Genomic DNA, 26,418 nt, shown 5'->3' on the forward strand with positions numbered 1-26,418 from the left:
TCTTCATACTATAGTATCTAATACCTTATGCGTTGTATGACTGAATACATTCAGTAAAAAGTCATACAGCTCCAAGTACAATATGTATAAACTCCCTCATGATGCTACATGGAGACTCTGTACTTACAGTACTTTCATAAATGTGTTCCTTCCACTATCAGTGCATTGTAGCATTGGACATCTTGGATACAAAATGCTGCATTGGGTGTTTCTCATGTCTCTTTTATGATCGTTCCTAGTTGTTCCTTTGACCGGAACAACTTCCAGGTCGACATTTCCTGTCAACCAAGAATCGAGGCTATTCCAAGGTCTCTTATATTGGCCCTGAGGATTGAAAAGTGAGGAGGCTGCTGGAGGAGCCCCACTTCCTGGTCGACATTTCCTGTCAACCAAGGATCAAGGATATTCCAAGTCTCTTATATTGGCCCTGAGGATTGAGAAGTGAGGAGGCTGCTGGAGGAGCCATGACTGAGGATACATGTAAGCATCCTTTTATGAACTGGCATGCCCCCTCATTAGAAATCAGTTGGTGATTGGATGCTTTGGATGAATGATAGGAGGAAAGAATGTTTTGTGTCATTAATATCATGTTCTCACATCCTCTCTCTTGCATTTTTTTCTTCACATCATATGTGGGCGGGACAAAGACACACGGAAAAGACAAGTGAGAAAAACAATGACCCATATGAGAGACTCAAACACCCAGAGTATTGCACAAGGAAAGGAGAAGACTGCAAAAGGGGATAAAACTAAGAGCTGCTTTGTGCACAATAAGCAGATGGGGAGTTAAGTTCTAAGCTTCCCTAGCAGTCTCCCACTCCGGTCCATATTGGATGGGTGATGCAAAGGTACAGTAATAAAGAGAATGATTAGCAGCAAACAGATGGGGGATAAGTGACAACACACACATCATCACCATATGACAAAACACCCACATTTTCATACTTGTCAGGACATTACGCGGACTTGTGTTCATGTTCAGACTGCTTAACTGCTGCCAAACTGTCTTGACAAACAAATATCTACTCAGGTTTAGATTTTTATTTCTTGAAAACACACATCTGTAATGGAGTTGACATTGGTTGGTTATATCAAGAAAAATAAAAGTCACAAAAGTGGAAATTACAGTATATATTCCCCTTGCTTCACCCAACAAGTTGTATCAAGACAATTCAAGCTGAACACTCAGTTTTAAACAGCTTGCTGGAGATATTTATTTATCTGGCAATGAAAGGACCACCTTTTCTTATGTCTGCCAAAACAGACACACGTGCACTCTCACAGGGAGGGTGTGAAAAGATAAGGTGCAACAGCTTGAATTAATTATAGAGCTCACCATTCCACACGTCTTGAGATAAAGCCAGTTATTAGCAGAAAATAGGATCTGAGACATGTTTAAATAATTACAGTTGCTGTTTTCACTTTACTGCTACTTTGGCATTCAAGGCTGCCACACTGATGATGGCACGAAATAGATGGGCGAGATTAACCATTAAGATTCTAAACTAAAATTTTAGAAGAACATATATGAAATATTAACTCCACAAAATTGATTTTACTGCTCCATCTCACTCTGAGCTCCTTGTCTTGGGATCAGATATTGGCAGCTACACTAACAGTGATGGAATTCTAATGAGGCATAATGATGAAACAAACCCAGTTTCATCATTATTTCTGTCTTAAACAGTGAGCATGCATAATCAAAGTTATTGCCTGGTCACAGAATGAATATAACCCTCAGTGGCTGCATGTGTATGGATTAATTTACGTGAGTCCTGTAGAGGGTGCCAAACCAGCCATTGGTGCCCAGCACTAGCTCCCCCAGCTGATATGCAGCTTCCTATAAAGAACCTCTGAGCACAGTGTCTGTGTTTCAAGTCATGCTTTTCTGTCACAAGCTGAGGTCAGGTTTGCATTCAAGGAAACATTTACTCTTTCACTCAGCACTAGATAAATCACTTGCCAAGCTCAGATGATCTGATGCTGGATTCCGCCAAGCCTCCAATTTCAACTTGACTGACAGAAGACCAGAAATCTGTCTGGTTGTACTGTAGTGTCGCTTCTAACTATTGTGTTTTTAAAATTTAAAATGCCATAAAATATAATGATTCCTTTCCCTGAATAAAACTGTCTTTCTTTATTGTACTTGAGGGACAGTGGTGAGTTCTTATTGCATATTCTAGGCTGGGATATTTTTAGTCACCTGTGCAATGAAATGGATTTTTTTATTCTGAAGGAGCCTTTGCTAGCAGGACCCCTGACGACCTACTGGGACCCCATTTGGCAACCACTTAACTGTAGCTCTTAAACTAGTTGTAGGTGTAAATGTTAGCACTGTAATATTTGCCAAAATGTGCATGTGGAGGCAGCACCTGTGTGTGCATCTCACTGTTTGAAGCCATTAACCATAGGCTACGTAGCAGGTGAATGCCACATGACAGCATCTCAGCCTCCCTATCCAATGGGAGGCATGGTCAGACATGAACAGACAGGAGTATAGACTGTTTGGTGTTGATTGCAAAGGTCTGTCAAAGCCAGGTCTCTTGAATTCCAATGGTCCCGTCTCTCTCTCTCTCTCTCTCTCTCTCCCTCTCCCTCTCCCTCGGCATCCAGCAGCTGCGCCTCTCACGCCTTTCCTGACGCTGAGCGAAGCCTTCCATACAGATGAGCGCTGGAAGCCACGCACCTCTTGACGTAGCCACAGACCGGTTGCGGTGCCACTCGTTCTCCGTAGCACGTATTGCGCAACGTGACCGATGCTCAACTGGCTCCACGGTGGGCACATCCGGCTCCTACCGTCGCATGGAATCCATTAGGAAGTGGTCTCACAACGCCGAGACAACGACAGGCATCGCCGTGCTGTAGAACAACTATCCACGGCTCATCACCGGACTGGACCCTCCCCTTGTCATTGCCACCGGGAGAGATGAGTCGAGCGCGCGGCTTCGGGGTGCAGTCGTGATATGATTGTGTGAGCGCACGAGCCTCTTCTGTAGTATCGGCAACAGCGGCCTGGAGCACTTTTTTGAATATAGTAAGAATCTGACTGTGAGTGTGTTTGTGTAGCGGAAGTGATGGCTCCGTTAGACGGCATGCAGTCAACGCAGCGGCAGCGTCCGCGGAGGGAGCCGTGAGCACAGCTGGAATAAAGGAGCTATGTCCGTAGATGCCGAGCCCCCCTCCGTTTGTAGTCGAGAGCGTCTCTGTGCTCCCTCGGTTTGGCGCCTCGGGGGTCTTTGCTGAAGTCCAGAGAGACATACGGTTCCCTAGGAGCGCACCTATCTGGAGTGGACGAGCGGTTGCTGTTTGTCATAAGGCCGAGTTTTGTGCAGCCCTTTCCCCGCGCCTGCTTGCCTCCCCGTATCCTCCGCGACGTCTCTGTGCCGCGAGCGCTGCGCATTTTGGCTATATGGCAGTGGACACCACCACCTGAGTCTGCCTCCCTGCGCCCATAAATACATTTACAGCGAACACCGAGGCTGAATTAATCGACGCGTGGATGAGTGCTGTGTCTATGCGCCTCAGTTACATCGCCACGGAAAGGACTTCTTGCAATTGAGAGCTGGATATGCAGAGATTAACGTGAAGGGATGGATCTAATTATCTGTGTTTTGGGGCTTCTGGCGCTGATCATCCAGGGCATCCGTTGCCAAGGAGTGTACGGTAAGTGTGTGTCATTTGCATCTGCTGAAACCAAATGTGATCATGACCTTGTAACAGAGTAGTCGCCCATAAATTGCTACTTTCCCCCTTTATAATCACAAGGTTTCACAAGAAAAACATGAAACATCAACTCATGTAAGGGCGACACTGAGGTATGGATGTCATGTTTAAGTGAGGGGCTCCAAATGTTCTCAGCACCCTGAGGTTATACAGCAAATCGCTTGTGTAGCCAATCATGCACAACCTCTTTTCCCATTTAATCCACCACTCAGGATGGTCGGTGAGCAGGCTAAATTTAGTAGGGTGCATTCATAGATGATCACATTGGAGCCTGGTAGATTTGTCTAGACAAGGAAACTACATAAATGTCATTTTTTAATTACCATTCAAAAGGTTGAAGCAGCGCTTGTCTTAATTGGGCCAAAGGTATTTTTTAGACATTTTAAAAAGACCTGTAATCTGTTGAGCAGTGGCGTTCAGTGTGAATGAAAATGTCATGTGTGGAAGATCTGCCTACTTCTTCCTTATGTCAGTATGCCAGTCTGTGTGACTATCCCCCCCCCATACGCACACTCACACACTTAATGTGCGCACATCTCTGTCTCCTACCCTGTCTGCTTGTGCAACCAGTGTCCCAGATGATATCTAATATGAATCGTCATTATCGCGGCAGCGGCGGCACTGGGAGGGAATAATGACTCATGTGCACCAACGCTGGGACAGGGAGGAAACCTTGAGGCGCACGGCGCTGACCTGTCAGCAGTGACAGTGGCTCTGACAAAAGCAGAAGTTGTGCAGGGAGAATGTGAGGTCAAGTAGAGAAGTGGGGTGGTGTGTTTCAGAGGTTGTTGGCGAGCACTAAAAAGATCTTTGTCGCCACAGTGTGTGTGTGTGTGTGTGTGTGTACGCGCGGAGGTGATTTAGCATTGAAAGGCTGAGCTGACAGTAGCAGTCATGGTGCTGCACCTGACCAATGATGCACCAGGATTTTATCTCTTCCTTTTTCTCTAGAGGGAGGAAGTGAATAAGATAAGTTACAGCACAGGTCAGGGCAGCTGTATCATTAGTGCTCACACAGTACATGTGTGCATATTATCACATTCTTCCTGCTTTAACACCTGTTGCAGAAATATTTCACAGAATAGCATCTTGAAATGTGTAGCCTACACTTATTGATCTACTTCACCTCTGGGCACTCATTAGCCAGTAAATAGGGTGTTGTTTGGAAGGAGTGAATTCCTTCTGTTACACTTTAAGCCTGAGGCCATGGACTTTCATCGAACTTTGATGTCTCAAGAAATAATTTGATATCCAAATCTACTGAATCCAAGAAATACATATATTCTGACCATAACCATCAAAACTGATCACATACTGTAATTGTAGATCAAAGCTGCAAGCTCTTCGTATGAGCGTCCCTGTGCAGATGAAGCTTTTTAGAAGGAATTGTGTGCAATAGTGCTTGATGTGGTGCTGCTGTAGAGAGCAGTGTGTGTGGACTCTAGGTTTACAACAGCAGCAGCAGAAGAAGAGCCAGGGAGTTGCAGCAGATGGAATTGTTTGAGCATCTAACTATCTGTGTTTGTGCATGTGTGTAGCCTGAAAATCCCCCTCGAGCATAGTCACCCCCCCTTTTTCCACATCACCACAGTGCTTCACCTATTCCACAGGAAACGTGCTTTAGTGGGGATTTGTATCTGTCCTGCTGAGACGCTCCTGCAGTATATTCCTGTACTGTGAAGAGGAAGATAAATACAGAACATGGATGTTAATGGGACTCAAACTTGCATATCACATTCTTGCAAAATATAAAGCATGCAGGGCATTTCCACATAGGTGGTCTGAAGGTTCAACATTTATTATTGTTAGTAGCAAAACATAAGCATGCATGTTGTGTCGCTTCCCATTGTATTCACTGAGGGTTTTGACACATCGCACGGAGGAGGGAGGGTTGTGAAATGGAGTATTGTGCACCAGAGGTGAAAGCAGGTGGGTGTGTGACTGAATAAAATGAAGGCTGTGAGAGGATAATACATGATGGTGCCAGTAACTTAAAGTGGTAGAGTTTCACAGTAGGTCTTATAGAGGGCAAGCCCTGAATGCTTTGCACTGGTCATATCTTTGAATTTGGAGTATAGGGCTGGATAGTTTTCCTCAGTCAAATTCATTTCTATAACAAGTATTCATACCACGTTCCATCTCATTTGTATTGCATCCGAAGCATCACCTATCTTTTTCTTTCACATATTTCCAAATTAACACCACAGCAGATGATTAGGACAGTTTGTGAAAAAGATTATTATATCTCTGAGCATTGGCATAAGTCATTTTGCCAGCTAAATGGTGGAATCATGATGTAGTAATGAAGAAATTGCATACTAGTGTGTTAAGTGGTGCTGCCGGAGTCATTAAAGAGGATTGATGAAGGTTAGTCATCCCTCCATGACTCCAGGCCACAGAGGGGAAAAGAGCGACACTAAAGTATACCATCTGCTCTACTCTTTCTGTCTCCAGCCCTCCTTATCTTTACCTGTTTTTGTTTTCTTTTCTACGAGTGTCTGTTTCTTTCACCACACACACACACATACACACTGTTCTTCAGGAGCTTTCTGTATTATCATGACCCATCTCTGTGTTGCTCTTCAGAGCTCTAATAAGCCAGTAGCCGCTCCTCCATCATAACAAATGGAACTATCCCAAGACCTATCAACAAACCTGCTTAAGATTTTCTAAAGGTATTAATGTGTGATATTGCTGTCAACCAAACTAGACTCTGTAATAATATCAAACAGCTACAGTGGAACATGGCTCTTATGATAGCATAGAAATGTTTTTCTGCTCGTTACTTTATCTGGAGATGTACTGCCTTCACTATGTTCTCTTTGCATCAAAGTCAGTCGGCTACAACCTCCATGGGATGTGCTGATGTTCCTGATCTCGTTTTCTGCTATGCTACTGAAGAGAAAACGTTCCTACTGCTTTTTTCTCCCACCCCACCCTGTCTCACCCTCGTTCCCTCTCGTTTGCATTGAAGTCCAAGCAATTGCTGGGGTTTCTTTTCATGAGCCCCGGTTCAGACGCTTTGGCATCTAAGCTATGCAAATGCATTCTGCCAGCGAAACTAAAGCCGCCTTTGTTGGTTCTCAGAGGCCTGCTCCACAGAGTCCTTCATCATTCCCTTGGATCGGGACCCTCACATTTCCCACTGTAATGAGACCACGAATAACTCTATCTGTTCTCCTGCTTCTTGCTCTCAGCTCCTATCTCCCTTCCTGTCTCTGTCCTATGACTGTCTCTCCCTCTCCATCCCCCCTGGGAAACAGCCAGTGGACATATAAAGTATATGAACTTCAGTCGGAGGCAAATGAGGATGTACAGCTGAGTACAGCACAGAATTTGTTGCAGTGGAACAATGTGTGGTTCACAGCTGGGGATTGCTACGTACCCCTGGGTGTGGCTGCAGATAGTTCACAGCTGGGGACTGATACGTACCCCTGGGTGTGGCTGCAGATAGCGCCGACTTAATCATACTGAACATCAGCTCTATTTGGACCCACAATGTAGACCTTCTGTCTTACATTTGTAGTCTCCAAATATAAGTCAAAATAACTTTGACATCAGATTTCTTTTCACACACTTTAAAACAGGGCTAGATCTAACAGTTATTTTTATTATTGATGAGTCGACCAATTATTTTATCAGTTGATCACTAAGAAAACTGTGAAAACGTTCGTAAGTTCTTAGAACACAAGGTAATGTCACCAGATAATCTCCAATCAACCCTCCAAATTCCAAAGATATTCAACTGAATATCATGTCAGACTATGAAAAGCAGAAAATTGTCACACTTGAAAAGTTGGAACTGTAAAAATGGAGGCTTGCTTGAAAATGGAATAGCTGCAGATTAATTTTCAGTTTGTCAACTAATCAGTTAATTTACTTATCATTGTACCTCTGCAATTTGAGCCACAGAAGGCATTATATAAAACTGTTTTCATAAACTGAGCAGTACTCCTCATGATAAGACTTTTATTTGTATAAAACAGGGAAGTGCCCCTTTTGTTTTTCCCCTGTAACTTGCTGCTTAGCTGTGAAGCCAAGAGGTCATGTGAGGTGTGTGTCTGTGTGGCAGGGTGGCACTCTCCACTGGACGGATGCCACTCTTGGATGTGCCTTGTGTCTGCCTCCTTGGGTAATTTTGAAAAATGCGGCTGTGTATAGTTTGACAGTAGGCAAAATGGAGCTGTAAGTTTTAGGGGTTTTAACAATGCTTTCTTTCTGCACAGAAAATAGGCAATCCCCCTTTTCTTTCGCATTGTTAAAAGCAAAGGTGTTGTGTACAGCTGTGATAAATTAAATCTACTTTATTCTTAGTAGGGATGTTCTTATGATTTCTGTTTAAAGCTGACACAAGCAGCTGTAATACTCTCCTACTGTGAGGGTTTGGTTGAGTTTAGGGACACAGTTTACCTCTGGATCTTTCAAGGGCAAATCCTCACTGCAGACCAAAGAAGCTTATTGTAACCTGGCTGGCTGCTTCAACTGTTAAGCCCACATCCTGAAACCCTGAGCTACTTGTCCTGCTCTGTTCAGTGCTGAGGACAGAAAGCTGCTGCTAATGATCTTGTAGTCATTCATTAAGTGCTGTTCTGGTGCGTGACTGGACCGCCCTTGTGTCCCAGTTTATTTAGAATCAAAAGTAATTCTGCACTTTTAATGAAGTCTAGTATGACCTCTAACCTGCAGAGGAGGCTTGCACTGAACCAGAGCTGATGTTTTTCCTTTGTCTCCAGATATTCTAATGAAGTGGCCATTTATCATCCATATCATTAAAAACAAGATTAAAATTTTAAATGTCAACCTCAGTCTTGCTAATATTACTTTGTACAGCATCAACGCTTTTATCTGTAGTGATCTCATTGCTTGTAATAGTGTTAATTTCCTCATGTTGACAGACACATGGTCCAACTTCAATAAATTAAAGCTATAGTATCTTGCTGTAAGAAGACAAATTGGTCGACAGTGCTGGTGCAGCTATAACTCATGACAAATGTAGATCCCTGCGATATGATTCCCCATTGGCATTGTATTGCGCTTCTGTCACATTCCCCTTTATGTTTCTGTTGTAGTGATGACAGGCTTTGAAAAGGAAGAAGTCATTATTCTGTTACCTTTGTCACTGGAATGGAGTCTGTGCTTGCAACGCTAACAGGTGCATAGCTAGACCTGCAGCTAGTAATCATGTTGTTGTTGCTATGTCCTCATACTCTGGACATTAGTCATCGATACAATAGCCTAGTGTCCTTCCTGAGGATGGTAGAATATTGGACTGTCTAATTGTCTTTCATAAAGCCTGTTATACTTAGAAGTCAAGAGGGAGTTCTGCTGTTGTGTAATAAATCAAAAATAGTTAATTATCAAATGACAAATATGGCAATAATTTGCTTAGCTGTGAAACCAGAACAAAAATTGATCTTATTTGCAAATTCTAATGTATTATGCTACTGTTTGGTAGTTTTAGTTTTAATCAATAATATTGCATCCTATTTTTTTTTTACCCACTTCCACTGTGACACTGAGAAACCAACCGCAAATGACAGGATTAAGCACATTGCTTCCCAGAAAAGGACAAAAAATCCCTTAGGACAAGCCACATAAAGGGCAGATTTGAACTTTATTAGAAGTCTTTTCACACATCATGGTCTAAACAACTTTTACAAGTGAAAAAACTTTTATGGTGATAACGAAGTGGTTGGTTTTGCATATGTGTGTTTGTTTTGTTTACCCGTCTCTGTTAAAGTGTAACGCACAGCCGTTTACTGACTGTTTATGTGACATGCATCTACAGTATCTGAACAGGGCTAGGAAGTTAACCAGAATGCACAGGGAAAACACATATATAAAAGAATGAATGGTCAAACATTCGCACTGAACAGCTGAATTGCAGTCGACCCAACCAAATTCTTAGATGGACACAGCCCTAATTATGTTATACTCAACTGAGGCAGGACAGTTTACCATGTTATCATTCTTGTTAGTGTGGAGATTTTGGTGAGATGAGAGAATTTCCTGCATAGCTCCACCCAGTGATCCTGAGAAGAATTCTAACCAACCGGGGTAATTTGGAAATACGTGTGAGTGTGCTGAGCCTTTAATTTGCAAACTAGTACAACTGTCAAAAAAGTACTATGTTAGTACTTTCTTTGATGCAGTGAGGTTGATTACGGCACTCAAGTAAATATACTTAGTACAGTACATTTCTGTCTTACGAAATCAAAGAGCAATAACTGCAGAAAAGCTGAAGTTGAGAAAAAAAAGGTTAAAGCTTTGATATGTTGAGAACTTTGTAATTCACAATTTAAACACATTTAAATATATAATTTAAAAGTAGCAAACACACCAAACTGAATGAATTCAGAAGCTGAGATGATATTTTTTTGCTTTGCTGCAAAACTAGACCAGTTTTTACTTTGCTTTTTTTTTGGCATAGATAATTTCTATGTCACCTGTCATATTTATGTGGAATAATAAACAAAATAATGTAAATTACCTAGATGCTATCTATCTATATATATACTGTAGACATACTATAGATAAAAATAGACAAATATAAATAGTAGGGCTGTCAGTCGATTAAAATACTGCATGTTCATTGTTAATTATATTGTTACCTGTACATAGTGTACCATAAAAGGACATTTTTCAAGTGTAAATACTAATTTGGGAGATGATGCTTCCTTTAAGCAAAAACTATATATGCATTCATTAATGGAAATCAATTAACAACACAAAACAGTGACAAGGGTTGCCAGAAGCCTGTGTATAGTGCAAGGCAAATGCTCAGACAGCAGTTGTCTGGCTGCTGCTATCATGCTGCAGGCACAAACAGTGATGAGTGTGTTGACCTTATGTTTGGTGTTCTACTGTTTTGCTACTTAAAGTGGTCCAGGCACACTTCAGAAAGCGCTTCTCCTCTGTCTTCATAATGCAGACCACAGAAGTTGGACAAATGTGCATTTCAATTAAAACTAGACTATAAACTTTATAGACTTAATAATGATCCTCTCAAATGAGCCATTTTACATTTTCTGCCTAGTTTTAACTATAAAGTCATAGTTAAGTTATACTGTATATTCATTAACATCTCATCTTTATACTGTGTATTAGGTGAAATGCCATCTGCTGGATGTTTTCAGTTTATCCCACCCTGACCCCTGATTTTTTTCTGACACTCAAGATGACATTGGGCTGACTTGCCTCTTACATGCATTATTGTTTGGATAGTTTATAAATTATGTATATTATATGTGAATGGATAAACAAGACCAGATGCAGAGAGCAAGACAATCTCACACAGTGAATACCGATAAGAGCAGACTCTCTTTACCCGGGTTTAGCACTTGTGCATAAACGGAAGAAACAGGTATACTGATTGATGCTTTTAGAGACGATGAGCAAAATGTGGTACTGTTATGTACATTGACCTGCTTTACAAGAAGTGTAATGAATGTGTTTTAAGACCTACAGTAGCTGTGTGTGAAAATTCTTCCTGTAAACTGATGATTCATTGTGTTAAATAATTTCACAAACTTCAGTCATTTATTATTATTAAGCCACTGTATAATCCACTAATACATGCATTAGAGCTGGATGAGTCATCCGGTAGTTTTGCATTTCAAAACATCAGTTGAATTCCCCTCTAAAGTGTTACAGATATTTTTTAAAGAATAGCAGAATTGGCTGCTAAGATAGATCCTTTTCATTGCCTGTGGTGTGGTTCAATGTCTCGAGTTATCTTTTCCATGACTAGGATCGCTTCAAATCACACAGAATTATACATGCTAGCCAGCTTCAAAGTGACGCAAATGATGAAAGGGGCTCATTGAATATGAATGTGTCCTCCTGTCTTCCCTTACACATTTCAGTCAGTTGAATTGTCTTTGTTAAGCCAAACTGGCAGGACCCACATTTACACACACAAAATACAAATCACTCTTCAATCCCAATAGGTAGCTGACAAGAGCGCCAGGGCGCCTTTTAGTAGAGGAAGTATAGCAAAAAAAAAAAGCAAGCCAGGACAGGACTGGTACACTGTGGCACCCACAAGAGGCTAATGCCAACCTTCAACTATGTCACTTCAGCCCACACAGGCATCCTAAGTGCTGCTCCTGTGAAGTGATGTCTGTTGTCATGGTGACAGTTTGTGAGCCCAGCATTGCTCATCCTCTGACTTCCCTGTTGCCTCCCTTGCTCAATCCTTCCCTCCCTCCCTCACTGCCTACCCTCTCGCTCATTCTCTCCTTCCCCTCACATGCCAGGAAATCAATCGCTGAAACAAATGTGAAGTGATTGCAGCAACGAAAGCTCCTCGCAGCAGCCTCACAATTGTGCATGAGAGCAGATGAGACTGCCATGAAGGGAGTGGAAGGTGCGTGAAGCAGGTTCAAATGCATCTCTTCAAAAATCATGACCATTTCATTGCTGTGAGGCAATTGAAGGAAGGGGCCTGCATATCTTTATAGCTAATAATGCTTAAGCTTCTCTGACAAGCAGGAACAATGGTGAAATTAATGTGTCGATAGTGACACCTTCAGTAGTCTCCAGCTTCCAAACCAAACAGCCAGACACCAGTGGAGCAGCATATACGTAGATACACCACTGCAAAAAAATACCATCCCCACCCCGCATATCATAAAAAACACACACACACATATCCATGCTGTATTTTTCCTTCTCTCTCTGATAGTTATTCCCCTTACTGGGAAAAGGACACCGAGCCTGTGTGTGTAGTTGTGCTGTTACTCTGCAGAGGCACTGTGAAATTTCGACACAGATGAACATGCAGTTTGTGTAAGTGAGTGTGGGAGCATGTGTACCCGTTTCCTGTGTGTGTGTGTGTGTGTGTGTGTGTGTGTGTGCTGTTTCATCTACAGTATCTAGGGCAACACTTTGCTGAGATATTAATTTAGCAATGTGATTTATCACCGCATCGGCCCATAAGAGCAAGACTCATCCTAGATGCTGAACGTGCCTCAAAGTCCCTGCAAACATGTGCTACAGTCATTACTGTACGTGTACTTTTTACACTTGCTTGTATACTTCCTAAAACCTCCTACTCTCTTTAAAGGGATATCCAACTGTCTGTTCAGCTCTTTTTTTGTGTATACCTCAATAATATATCCTTATTCTTCTAACAGTCATTCACCCTGTAATAGCTAATCTCTTTAGAGCCATGCTCTTTTCATCTCTCCACCAGACACAATATATCCCAGAGGCTGTTACACCCATGGGGATAACCTCAAGCCATGTGCTGTCATTTAATGGCTTCCTATGGCAAAGCAAGCAGTTGTCTGGAGTAGGCAAAACACTTCTCCACTGAGATTTCACTCAGCGGAGAAAGAAATCTCAGAGCAAAATTTAATGCAGATGTTGGAGTTCTCGCTCACTTCTGATTGATTTTATTCAAGCTGCTGCAGCAGAAGCTTTGCAGCCCATCGTCATTTTACCTGGAGATACATTTTCACAGTGAAGGCATCAGAATTAGCAACCATGTATCAGCTGCTGTGATCAATAAATGAGATCAATACATTGATAGCTGTCAAATAAGTCTTAGAAAAAATATATACTCTTCCCGTGTGGCCCCACTCTCATCACAGTCTGCTGCATCCTCTTAGAAATTCATGCTTTGGCCTTCACTTATTAGCAATCCAATCTGGCTGATGACCCGGTCTATACATGTCTGCACAGCGTGAGATGTACTTCCTTTTGGAGAGCTTCTCACACTTTTCGCCTCCAGTGAAATTCTCACTTGATTTGGTTCGTTCTGCCCTGACCTCAACAAAATCTCACATTAACTATTAATGGTACAGATTTCTTCTCTTTTTTTAAAAATAAACAAATCAAATCTTTGCAGTTGTAGTAACATATACTTTATCAAATGAAGACATTAGAACACAAACCGAATTACTGACCAGCTCAAAATTATTTCTGCATGGTGGTACTGTATTATGTAGCATGTGTTCTACCCAGAGGTGGGAGTAAGACACATGTATGCAAGCCACAAGCAAGTTTCAAGCTATTGTTGTGAGAATCAAACAAGTCAAGTCACATCTTCGGCTAACCTGACAATGTTATGGGAATATCACATATTTAAGTGAAGTGAACCTCCTCTGAAGGCATGCCTTTCATTGCTATCACTGATTCGAAGCCAAGTCTAACAGCCTAAACATTTGCTTTCTAGTTAACATTTAACCAGTCAATAAGTTAGCTAAAGTTGGCGGAAAATACACAGTCATTTACTTACCTTACTTTGTGAGTTTTGTAGTGACAGATGAAGTTGAGTGTTAGGGTGGGCATGTCGCTGATTTTTGCTCTACATCACCGCTGTTCTCTTCTCACCAGTGTCACTAACAACATAATCCTCGAATCCAAATTGAATTATTTTTTAAACTAGTCTCCTCCATAGCCGCATCCTGTGACCTGCATTGCCCTCTGCTGGCATTCTGTTAGGCTGCCAGGTTTGCATTATTGCACAGGAAATCAGCTGATTGTGTTTCAAAAACAAAATGTAATGTCTCAATATCTACGAAAATGCTAATATTTAATGTAAAAAACATTAACTAATTTCAAGTCTCAGTTCTAAGTCATCTAAAGTCATGAATATCAAATAAAAGTCAAGTCTTTTGCCAATGTTAGTCAAAGAAATCTTGAGTTTTTTCCTATCTGTGACTCAAATCAAGTCCCCCGCGTCTGGTTCTAGTTACAAATCTGTTTGTTTTCCTTAATTATTTTTCAGTTTATCATATCTTGTATTGCCTTGAGTTAACACATCAATTATGCCAGTGTGAGAAAGGTGTGATCATATCATATCATTGATAAAATGCTGGAGTTGAGTTACAGCATGTAATTCACCAGTCCCAGACCATTCACATGCCCATACATGTGCATACAGAAAGACATATGCTAGGCAGAACTTTTTTATTCGTCGTTCGTGTCAGTTAGATGTGTTTCAGCTGAAGATAAGTGAAGCCTGAAGGGGGCCTCCTCAAGAGTCACATTCACAGCTCGACCGACCCCCTGTCCTTTTTCATCATTTCTGCTTTTCCCCCATTTCCCTCCATTTCATTTCCCTGTGCCCTCACATTGCCTTTTCCTTTGCACACAATATTATTCCTCCCTTGGTTCTGGGTGTGTGCCAAATGCCTCAAAGAGTGGCATCATCTGTGAACAGTTAAGACATCTTTATAATAAGGAATGGGCTGGGTATACCTCTCCACTTGCCCTTCATTGGTGTGGTTCCCTTAAGAAGGTTGCTAAAGTATATGTTGAAGCAAAGTTTATATCCATGCGCTCTTGGGCTGTAATCAAAGGTCTTTGTGCTAAGCAGAAAATCTTTCCTGAGTTGCAACTTTTTCCTTAGTTAACAGCCAAGCTCAACATTTTATCCCCCAAGGTCAATTGGGGGTAAGGTTGGTTGTGTGAAATTGGAGGCTAGTAGTCAATCAATAGTTGATTCTTTAGGGAGTGCTGTGCCAGTCCTTGGGATCTCAAGAAGAACACTAGTATTTGCTCACTGAATGCTTCAATAGTTCAGGGCTGTAGTTTAGGTTGAGGTGTTGTTGGGCGATTTTTAATTTTTAGCTTGACTTTAATCTTTCATTGAGGTTTATTTAGAGTGTTTAATTTATTAACATGGTATTTACCACTGTGTTAAAGGCTGCGTCTTTATCTCACGTCTCCTGAGTCTGTATTCTGCAAAATGTGATCTATAGGTTAACATGTGGTCTTAGGTTGTGAACAATATGGACATGCCAAGAAATAGTTTGCAGCAAGGTACAGGGGCATTTTAGACATGGCCTCTTGACCTGATGTCCATCAGACTTCAACTTCAGACATCAGCTAACTCTGAAGTCACATAGTCTGGGTGTATGTTTCTGTATACACTCAGTAACTTCATATAAATGAGTAAATATAGGACACATTTAGGCTTTGTACATCAGGGACTTCTTGTAATGGCTATACGTACAGGGTCCACCCAACTGATTTTTTTGTGAAAGTTGTATTTTATTATGCTGCTGTATCTCTGTGCAGTGTTCACCCAAGCACCCAATGTAAACTCCCTGAGCTGGGAGACTCTTGCGTTCTGATTCGACCTTTCAGTAGAGGAAGAAGAAATCAGATCCAAATATGAAAGAGAAAGATTATACATAGCTTTCCTGTGACCATTTTTCTTAGGAAAAAACTTAAACCAAAAATCATTTCAATACTATTTCAATATCCATCTCTGGGGTTTAATTTGTATCATTGTAGGCATATTTATGAAATGTAGAGTCATTTTGCCTCCAGTGGCACAGGTGATTTAAAAGTACAGATATCAGGGATTTATCAGCTTCAATAAAAGAGAAGCCATGCTCCAGGCCATTTCATCATGTTATTAAAAAAAATGACGAATCTTGTATAATTAAAAATGTACCACAAAATCGATTTCATAGTAAAATCTAGTGAAGTATGATTTCCCATTGGCCTTCGGGCCTCTGTTTTAAGGAAAGGCAAAATATTAAAGTTATTACTTGTGTAGGTAGAAGTAAAAAAAAAAAAAAAAGTCTGAATGCATTAATTCAAGAGTGTTGTGTTTTAAATTAAAGTTTGGTTTGGTGGGTCTGCGTGCTTGGTGTGCTGATGTGGGATCATGCAGTTATTAAAGTTTGTAGGGATATTAAACAGCTAGAAATCCCAGCTTTTGCCGACAGAATGGAGGACTTCAAAACAGCCTTGAAATGCACCAGTAAACCTCAACATTTTAGTCGATCTGCAGCCCCCCTGGGGTCCTCACAAGAGCCAATGCAAATCCAGTAATGGCATCTCTGAATGCATTAATAATGCTTTCCAAAGAGGTGGGAATTGGGTGGTGCTTCCATATTGCTGTCCATATTTATATCATAAGCCACATATCAACACATGCTGATAATATTCATGAATTCAAGGGTAACTGAGCCAGCAGAAGAAAAACAGTGAAATTTGGTTGCGCCTCCTTTGTGAGAGCCTCCTGCAGTGGGTGTCTTCCAACGCTGGTGTGTGCGTGGGTGCACGTGTGTGAATGTGTGCATCCGTCGGTTTTGTGTGTGCGTTCCCTGTGGATTTCTGTGATGCTACCGAGGTAATTGGATGTGTGACGCCCACTGAAAATCCCCTTTAGCCCTGGGCAAGCACTCTTTCAATCCCAGCATGCCTCTGTGGAAAGCCCAACCCAAAGGAAAGCTTATTCTTTCAACTAGCAAACATCAAATGGTTCCCTGTTCTCTCCATCACAGGCTCCGTCTCACTGCTTCGCTGTAGCATCAGAGGAAAGCCCATTAATATGTAATAACATAACCATACACATGCATGATAGTCACAGAGAAACAGAGCCGAGGACTGCCCGCTGTAGTTTTCCCAGTTAACTGTGGGTTTTGTAGTGACAATTATTTTCTGAGGACTGGGGAGCTGACTGTTTTCTTATGGAGCTGATGAGGCAGGTACTCAAAAGCATCAAGAGTCTCAAATTATTCCTGATGGACAGCAATATGCCTAGACTTTGTCACAGTGGTGAATTTTACTCGGTGAGAACTTGATTAGCAATTGTTTGGCTCTTTGGGAAAGACAAACAGCGACTGTGGCCTTTTGAAACTTTCATCATCCAAAAAAAAAGGCCTGGAAGATGACACAACAAAATTAACATGTAAATAACCAGGAGAATGAGCAATTAACTGGTTTGTATAGTGGCAGATTATCATGCTAAATATTCATTTAGAGATTAACTGCAGTGTTTGCAATGATACTGGTCACATGGCACATGTTTGAACAGTTGGTATATTTTTGGGTTGCAGTTGTTGTAATTATTGATAAACCTGCCTTTTTTATTGATTTGTCTGTAAAGAAGTACTTGTACTTGTACTTGTTTTGTCCAGTGAGCAGCACAATACTCCAGAGCAATCTGTTTTAGGGCTTGTTGGTCTTTGGTTCTTCTTACCATTGCTAACTCTGAGAGACGAGACAGTCCAAGTAACTTCAAAACAGTGCTGATTTATTCAAAGGATCACAGGTAAAATTAACATTACACGCTCAGGTATCTTGCTCCTCCAAACTGCTCGCAGGCAGATGTAAGATGAAAGACCCTGAACCCACCAGGCCTATACATTATACCTCTTCGGTTGGGCTAGCCCCATACTACACAGAAACGTCAACCGTGACGTCTCTGTTACCAGCTTTGCAGCTGGCCATAGCAGTAGTCAAAACATGAAGCAAATCAATGTGTGTGTGTGTCTGTTGGTTAAGTGGTGTGTAACTAAAAACATTCTCACGACCTCTAGTGCATGTCGTGATATTAAACATAAGAACATATTATGGCTAAGGCTACAGTTATACACGTCATAATAATAATAATATTAAACATCCTGTCTGCTGACAGTCATCAACTCTTCTCTCTAGTTATCCCTGACCAGATCTACCCTGTAGAAACTCATGAGCATGCCTAAGCATTTAACAGTCTAACTAGACATCCTATCTCCACTAAACATTTCTAATACATAAAGTATCTATCCAATTTCTATCTCACTAAAAATACCTAACAGGCTGCAACCAACCTAGAGTATGCTTTTTTTAATACATTCAATTTACTTTTGCAGACTTTTTCAATAAATCAATGTAGCCTACTCCATGTCACAAAAGTGTGAAAAATGCTGTCAAAATTATAGCCTTAAACAAGCCAACGCCCCAAAGACATTTTGTTTTATGGCTGCAACTGGTGATTATTTTGATTATCAATTAATCTCTTGTTAATCCTTTAGCCTTAAAGATGTCAGAAAAATGTGACAAATGGTGACCGTGAGCCCATTTTCAGAAACTGTAGCTCATTTTACCCATCAGTAGTTCAGAGCGGCATGCTCTCCCTGTGTCTGTGTGGGCTCTCTCCCACAGTCCAAAGACATGCAGTTTAGGTTGATTGGTGACTCTAAATTGCCCGTAGCAGTGTGTGTGTGTGTGTGTGTCTGTCTCTAAGTGTCAGCCCTGTGATAGACTGGCGACTTGTCCAGGGTGTACCCCGCCTCTCGCCCAGTGTCACCTGGGACTGACTCCAGTAACCCCCTATTCAGGAATAAGATGTATAGATAATGGATGGATGGAAAGAGGAATCATCATCAAAATAGTTTTTGGTTAATTTTGGCAATGTTTAAGACACGCAGCTTTATTCTCTTTTATAATAATTGCTATTGTTAATCCTCAGTGAAATTCAGAAGCAGTGTGTGATGTCTCATTACAGTAGCTCACCAGGGCTAGTTCTTAACTAGAAGGCTGATTAATAATGCATGACAAAGAGAGGGTCAGAATAAGGTTTCTTACTCAAGAGGATTCCTTGTTTAGGAGATTTGATCTTAACTGTGGGTGAGTATTAGTCTTCACGGCAATACACACACTTCTCTGCATGTAGTCTGAGTACACACACACACACACACACACACACACACGCTTAAGGACCTTAAGGACATGATAGACCATGTCTTGTTGAAACTATCATGATCTCTCCAGCTGCCAGTGTTTGGCATGTGTATGCGTCGATGTTGTGTGCCTGCCTGCGTCTCTGTGTGTGTCAGTGAATGTCTGCAGGCATTTGTATGCACTGGATGCTGCAGGCTCTGTCGTTCCAGTGGTCTGACCTCCCCCTGAATCACACACTGTAATGGGTGCTTGGGAGAAAGAGAGGGAGGAGGAAGAGAATCTTCCTTTCCTTCCTTTCCCCTCCTGTTTTATCTGCTTTGATTCTTCTGGATATTTTGCACGATCTTAGTTTTTAAGTTGCATAATACCGCTGCTGGACGTTTGTGTGGAGTGCAAGGGGTGTGGAGGCAGTGGGAGTGAAGGCAGGACAGTGGTCTAAACTGTGGTGACAGCTTAGGCTTTTTCGCTCTCACCTCCCCCACGCTATCAAGCGGAGGTGAGAGTGTGGCGACAAAGTGAAACCTTAAAGACAGCAGGGGATTTTGTCATTGCCACAAACATGGTTTACTGAGAGGGATGTGAGTGAATAAAAGATCACTCTGTGAGCCATGCAGTTCATTCACACACAGATAGAAAGGAACACACTTGGGTTTACTTTCTGTTCCTGTATGTTTTTCTCCCCTGCGCTCTCTTTTTCTCACTTTCTCACTCACATACACGCACAAACATGCAGGGGAAAGGAGAGAGAGAAGGCCTCTGACTCATTTCGCCATTAAGTGCCTTGTTGTACATTTTACGAGGTTATTTGCTGCAGTGGAAGTGAAAGTCAGCCATGATGATAATGTCATTAAAACTCAGCTGCAGGAATTTCTTACTGCTCTACATACTCATTAACTTATGGTATAAAATTGCATGGTCACACATAGCTCTGCTGGAACCCTTGCAATTAGAAATGGATGATATGGAAAGTATATAGATAATTTAAAATGAATTTACACAAGATGTTTTGATTACAGGAAGCCCTTCAAAAGCACTTCTTACCTAAAATGTATTTTGCTATTTGTTAGTTTACAGATTTTGATACTAGAAGATGCTCAGGTTAGATCTCAGCTTAAGGTGTGAACATACGAGAGGATTTTATACAATTTAGACGAGTGACGTGGAACCAGAATGGATTTTCAGGGACGCTAGTGTGAAACTGATTTCAACTTCTGAATAAAAAATGATGGCATATTCATAGTCAGGATTTTTCAATTTAAGAGAAGGAGTAGATAAAAAACAGACACAAATTACTATTCCACTGAGAATATATTTAATATATCTGTGTCTTTAAATGTCTGGATATTTAAGAATTCTGTTATTTGACACTGGATGGTAATGGTGGTGATATTTGCAAATGCTGTGGTTAATCAGAACTCTGTTTAGAATTTTTATTGCTTTTGAAAAAAAGCCACTTGGAAATTAAGCATGTTTTAATGGGAGCCATTAAACAGACGTACACTAATAAACAGTGGCACTTTTCAGAAACAAGTTCAGTGTTTCCTCTAGAATTTTTATTTTCAGCACCGGTGTTTGTGGGCACTCGTCCACTAGCGTAATACTGGGCCCGTATTTACACACATCAGTTGAGGAATCATTTTAAATGACTTTAGAATCATTATAAATCAGGTTATTCATGTTTGTGTTATTATTTGTGTTAATTTACAAGAAGATTTTGACACCTGAAATGCTCTGGAGGCCCTGATAGCTATAGTAATAACTCAACACAGTGTGGCACAGGGTTGGCTCACTACCCTAATTTAACTTAACAGTACAGGACAGTTAAGTAATATCACAGATGTATTACAAATACCAATGATTTCACTTTCGTGCTGTTTCATATGGAATATACTGTATTTCTTTCCTTCTAGTTGAGCAGCAGTACTCACTCAGAGATAGGTGCTGTAGTGGTGATCATCATCCTCACTAAACACATTTGAATAACTTAAGTTTTTTGAAACTAATTACTTTTCTAGTTAGCCACACTGGAACTATACAGTATTATATCTTTAGTGTAGTCATAATGTATTTTTTTCTTCATAGTAGCCACATTTGAATCATATGATTTCATAATTGATATTTTAAGGTGAGTGATGAATGGGCTAACTTGACCATGTAACCTAAGTTAGTTGTTCACTTCAGTCACCACATGCCCTCTGCTGCTCAGGGATCTTCAGATCTCTGTCCATCTGCAGCGTGGCTGCCTGCTCCCATCTGCTGCTGCTCCTGCCACTACTACTACTGTTCTGGCAGAGCATCAAGCAGCACTCACGCTTGCATAGACAACTTAATGTACAGTACTGTAGTCTGAATACAGGTTAGGTACTACTGTATAAAGAAAACAATAGAACAGCAACAAAGCTGATAACTTTAATGCTTACAGTAAATCACCTCTAAAACTAATTGAAAGCCCACTTAGAGGCTCCTAACTGACTAGTTATGTGCTCTTTCATTTGACAAGTCACTCTTTTTGATAAAGTATTTTTGATGTCATATCATTTCACTGAACTCTGATGCACTCTCTGGCCCGTGGAAGCGCTTTCTTTAGTGTTTATAGTTTGTTAGCCTCAACCCAACAGTTGCATTTGTTTCAAGTCACTGACGGGATACTGTGGTGCCGACATGGGAATGTAGTGTTACAAAATGAGAGCGGCAATGTCTAGTATTGGAGCAGTAACAGGTGTAAAGTCTGTGTAAATGCTATTTCTGAATTTCAGAGGTGAGATAACTGACTTTGCATGTGTTTAACCTGCACCCACCTCAAGTCTGAAGGCTGTTCACTGTGCACAGTCTACAAAGTGCAAATGTTGGTGCTTATATTTTTAGAAGAAGCAGCTTTATTTATTGTCATTGTGACATGTACAATGAAATTATGTTTGGAGGCGAGGGCTCCGGGTCGCTACGCATCGCCATCACAGGCAACAGGGGGGTCAGTGTCTTACCCAAGGACACTTCGACAAGTGGACTGCAGGCACTGAGATTCGAACCTTCAACCTTCAACCCACCGCACCGCTGTCGCCTCCCTTTCTTTACATTTCATTGCAAATGCTAATGAACGTACCTTTCAAAAAGACCTATAACAAGGAATATTTCTACAGCACACTGAAATAAAATATATTGAGCAAAATTAAAAGAATTAGTGTAAGTAAATGCACAGAGAGAAATAATTTTAATAAAAGCTAGTCTGTCTCCTACTGGGCATTTTAGATTTGAGGGTCCTTGAATGCAAAGATTTAGCATTTTTGACCTTGTGGATAATCACAGAAGGGCAACTAGCAATTATTTTTAATATCAGTTAATGTGCAGATTATTTTTTAATTACTTGATTAAATATGTTCTACAAAATGTTAAGAAAATAGTGGAAAATGCCAGTTACAACAGCTTAAAAGTAAAGATGTTTTCAAATAACACCAGTCCAAAACCTAAAGATTGCCATCACAGAAGATGAAGAAAAGCATCAACACCTCACTACTGGGAAAATGTAACTGGAGGATTTTTTTTTTGCCTAAAAAGACAAAACGGTCTGTAAAATAGCTGCTAATTAATTTTGTCTATTGATTTGCTAATTATTTCAGCTCTACACAGGCTACACACAGAGCCGTATAAAGCATGTTAGACATGCCAATCTCATATGTGTCTTTGAGGCATGTGTAAAAATACTGCATATGTAATAATCATGTTTATTTGGAAAGCTGTAGGAGGCTCACACTGATTTTCCCCAATATACTGTACACGTATTGCACGAGTCCTCATTTTCCTAAATTCGCTACAACAGAGGTGGAGATGGCAAAAGTTGCATGACCTGCAGAGTCACCATGGTCACATTTATGGGAAACATGCCAAGTTCAAATAAGCTGAAAGTATCCTTTAAATATGATCATTGAAATCCACCATCAAAAATGTAACCGATGTACAGATGCTTGTATTGAGTCATGTTATAGCGTTCTGAACCAGCTGCAGCTTGGATAGGTTTTAGCCACTTGGGTTATATTGATTTACAACAGTAAATATTTGATATGATCACTCCACAGCCCAAGAAACCAAATGGACTCGCTTTCATAACGTGACTGTACACTTTTAATACACAATGGCTTTGACTGTAGCACCGTCTGTGTCGAAAAATGGTTCACAGCAGTCTCCACAGTCGCCTCTGAGAAAAGAAAATAGGTGGTGCATCAGAAAAGATCCATCACTGTACTTGTGAGCCATGAAGGGCATGAGATCCTGTGCCCACCATGCAGTTCTCTCTCACAGAGCTTTAAGATAAAGCAGATTTATTACACAACATTCATTGATTATATGTAGATGACTGCCACTGTTCATGGTAACAGCACAGCTTTGTGGTAAGTCTTTGTCTAATATTTGCAAAGCTTTCTACATATTTTCTCAGCTTGGTTTTAGCCTTGTAATCCAGGCTGCCAAATTGTGATGCAGATGCCTTTGCCAGAAATCCTTAACATATAATTGTCTCTGTTTTGTTCCTTGCATTTGTTTTAAGTGCTGCTCTCTTCAGATACGCACTGCCCCCCAGATATATTGGAACCCTCAATAAAAGCTAAACACCAAATGCTGTGAAAAGATAAAGAAGAAAATTAATGGACCATATTCTCAACTTGAAAAAAAATAAAATATGCAGCTGTTTGTAATCACTGGTATTCAGGGCTACACAAAAAGCAATAGTTGCACAAGTTGTACTGCAGAGCTTTTTAAACTTATTTAAGTCAAACCAGCACCCGTCAAGATCAAGAGAGCATTATTTTTGTGTTAATGTGATGTGTTATTTGCAGCATTGGAATGGATTTAGCCTGGATTAACATTCATTTGCAATTCTGTGCCGTGCTGTGTTTGATATCTGACATTGACTGCTTTTGTCTGGCTGCTCTCTAGATGGACTATTAATGGCTTTTTTCATAGGTTTACATATCTTCTTCATCTAATGCACTTATATCATCAGCTGACATTAACATATTAACAGCAGCTTGTCATTATGTGAGCTAATACGTGGCTGCTGTGTGCTGTGAATGTTTTATTGGGAATCTTTGTGATTGTATTTACATAATGGAAGGCCTTTTATGGTGGAGTTTCACTGGAGACAAGTCACCTTAGACGGTGGTTAGCTCAACCACATCATGTTACAGTAAAACAAGAGGAAACTTAAGGCTAACATGTATCAGTGTTGACTTTGCATACAGTTATTAGATCATGCTGCGTTATATATCAAAAGTGGAGCACTGCAGCTGAGAGTTACAGAGTTCTGTGCAGCATAATGTGCATCAGTGCTCACTTTGACAGTGCTCTCCATGGTGTCCCATAAACAAGTCCAGTGTCCAACACAGTTCTCCTCATTTGTTGGCCTGACCACGGGGCGCTGGCTCTTTAAAAAGAATGAAATCTTTCTGCGAGATAAAGAGCTCATGGAGTTCGCTGAAGAGCACCCCGTCTTGTCCTTTTGCTTGTTTGCAGGCTTACAGTGCAATAATGGGGACAGAAGGAAAAAAGAGCACTGCAGGTTGGTAATTTTTAATGAGGGAATATTTAGTGGCTGTACATGATTCTCAGCAGTGGATAGATAACACAGAAAGGTAAAAAGTCAATTTCCTCAACACCTATCTCCCTTGGTAACATTATATGACCACTCAATTTACATAGGCAAAGAGAAGAAAAACAATGTCTCAGCTCTGTTTATCTTGCTCAGCGGTGCTCTGAATCTGGGGCTTATTTCCACCTCCTGGTTGGCTTTACTTCCTCTGTCATTTCCTGTTTCTTCTTTTTATTATCTCAAAGTCAAGGTGCACAGTGTAAGCGGTGGATCCTCTGACTGGGATTCTGAGAGAAAACATTAGTAAGTGTGGAAAAGAGATGATGTTCGGCAGGAAGAAGATTGAATTATCTTCTTTGAAGGTATGCTGGCACTTTCATGAGACAGAGGTCATTATTAATATTCAGTGACACATGCATACATCCAGAATGATCCTGGATGGTTCATCATAGGTCATAAAATTTCCCCAAGGTGCCTTTTGCTCATCGCATACTGAGAGCTGCCACCACAGTTTTTATGAGTCACTGTGGTACTGCCAGGAGCTATAGCAGGAGGGCAGGAGAGACATATCTGAGGGAAAATGGCTGCTTGTGTTTTATTAGATTGCCCAGACAAAATTATATTAGTTTTGAGCAGTTCGACTTTGTGGCAGGCTGCTGTGGCACGGGTGACAGAAAGGCCAGTGAACAGATTGTAGGGTTTGCTCAGCTTGCAAGAAGGTTAAATGGTCATATAAGCTGCTGTCAGCCTGGGATATAGTGATCGCATCTTTTGATTTGTTGCTGGCGTTTAAGTTGAACTTCAATCTCAAGCAATGTGTACTAAAATAGACTGTTACAGCATATTGCTTTAGACAGGCCTTAGGCAATATAGCATAGTGTTCTCTGGTGATTATAATCAGCTAAAGGTAGCCAGGTTTAACCAGCTCTACAGTATGGGATAATTTGCCTCTCATGGTGTGATGGCAATATAATACCATTATGGGATTTCATCTCTCACCCTTTTGACTGTGCCGTAGCTCTTGGGTCTTCTTTGCACTGCAATATTCACTTTATTCTTAATTTAACTCCATTGATTAAGTTCAACCCACAGCGTGCTCATTATACAACTGGATGTAAGCGTCACCGTCAGCCAGCGGTTACACCTTTCCATGGAGCAAATGGGCATGGACTGTGTAATTGGAATTTCTACCCTTTTATTCCCTTTCTCTGCCTTTGCCAGTAGATAGCACAAATGAGCTGTCATCCATGATTGATTTTCACATTTCAGGGATGCCTACTTTGACTAAGCATGAACTATTAAGAAACTCTGTCATGCCTGTGGCGTGATGTGGGCCGTTAAGTACAAAGCAGGAAAGAGCTCAGCTTGAGCGACTCAAGCTGAACATGTAATGTATGTACAAATAGGCGCTCATTTATTTCTGTGCATGCTGATGAACTGTAAAGCATGAGGCAATAAAAGCCCTTTATGAAGTGCAAACTACACTGTCTGTAATATTCTCCTGCTGGAAGTGTTTGTGTTAAGATGGTAGCTCTGAATGGTTCACAGTGGTAAGTCGGTGTTTAAAATATCTTTACATGGTTGCACTTTATGTCTTTGTCACAGCATGTTGTTATCAAATCAAATCAAATCAAATTTTATTTGTATAGCGCCAAATCACAACAAAAGCCATCTCAGGACACTTTACAAAGTAAGGTCACCAG

General features: G+C 40.9%; 1 protein-coding gene across 4 annotated transcripts in view; it reads left to right on the top strand.

Annotated features, from left to right (window-relative positions):
• The first annotated feature begins 3,032 nt into the window (after positions 1–3,032).
• The window catches only part of LOC109962148 (MAM domain-containing glycosylphosphatidylinositol anchor protein 2), a 178,469-nt gene continuing 155,083 nt past the window's right edge, over positions 3,033–26,418 (top strand). For all 4 annotated transcript variants that reach the window (XM_020603594.1, XM_020603597.1, XM_020603595.1 and 1 more), the window contains exon 1: positions 3,033–3,663. In XM_020603594.1, the coding sequence (XP_020459250.1) occupies positions 3,591–3,663 (73 nt within the window). In that variant the 5' untranslated portion in view covers positions 3,033–3,590. The remainder of the gene's footprint in view (positions 3,664–26,418) is intronic.

The sequence above is a fragment of the Monopterus albus genome, unplaced genomic scaffold, assembly GCF_001952655.1.
Source record: "Monopterus albus unplaced genomic scaffold, M_albus_1.0 scaffold62.1, whole genome shotgun sequence".
In the NCBI taxonomy this organism is placed as follows: domain Eukaryota; kingdom Metazoa; phylum Chordata; class Actinopteri; order Synbranchiformes; family Synbranchidae; genus Monopterus; species Monopterus albus.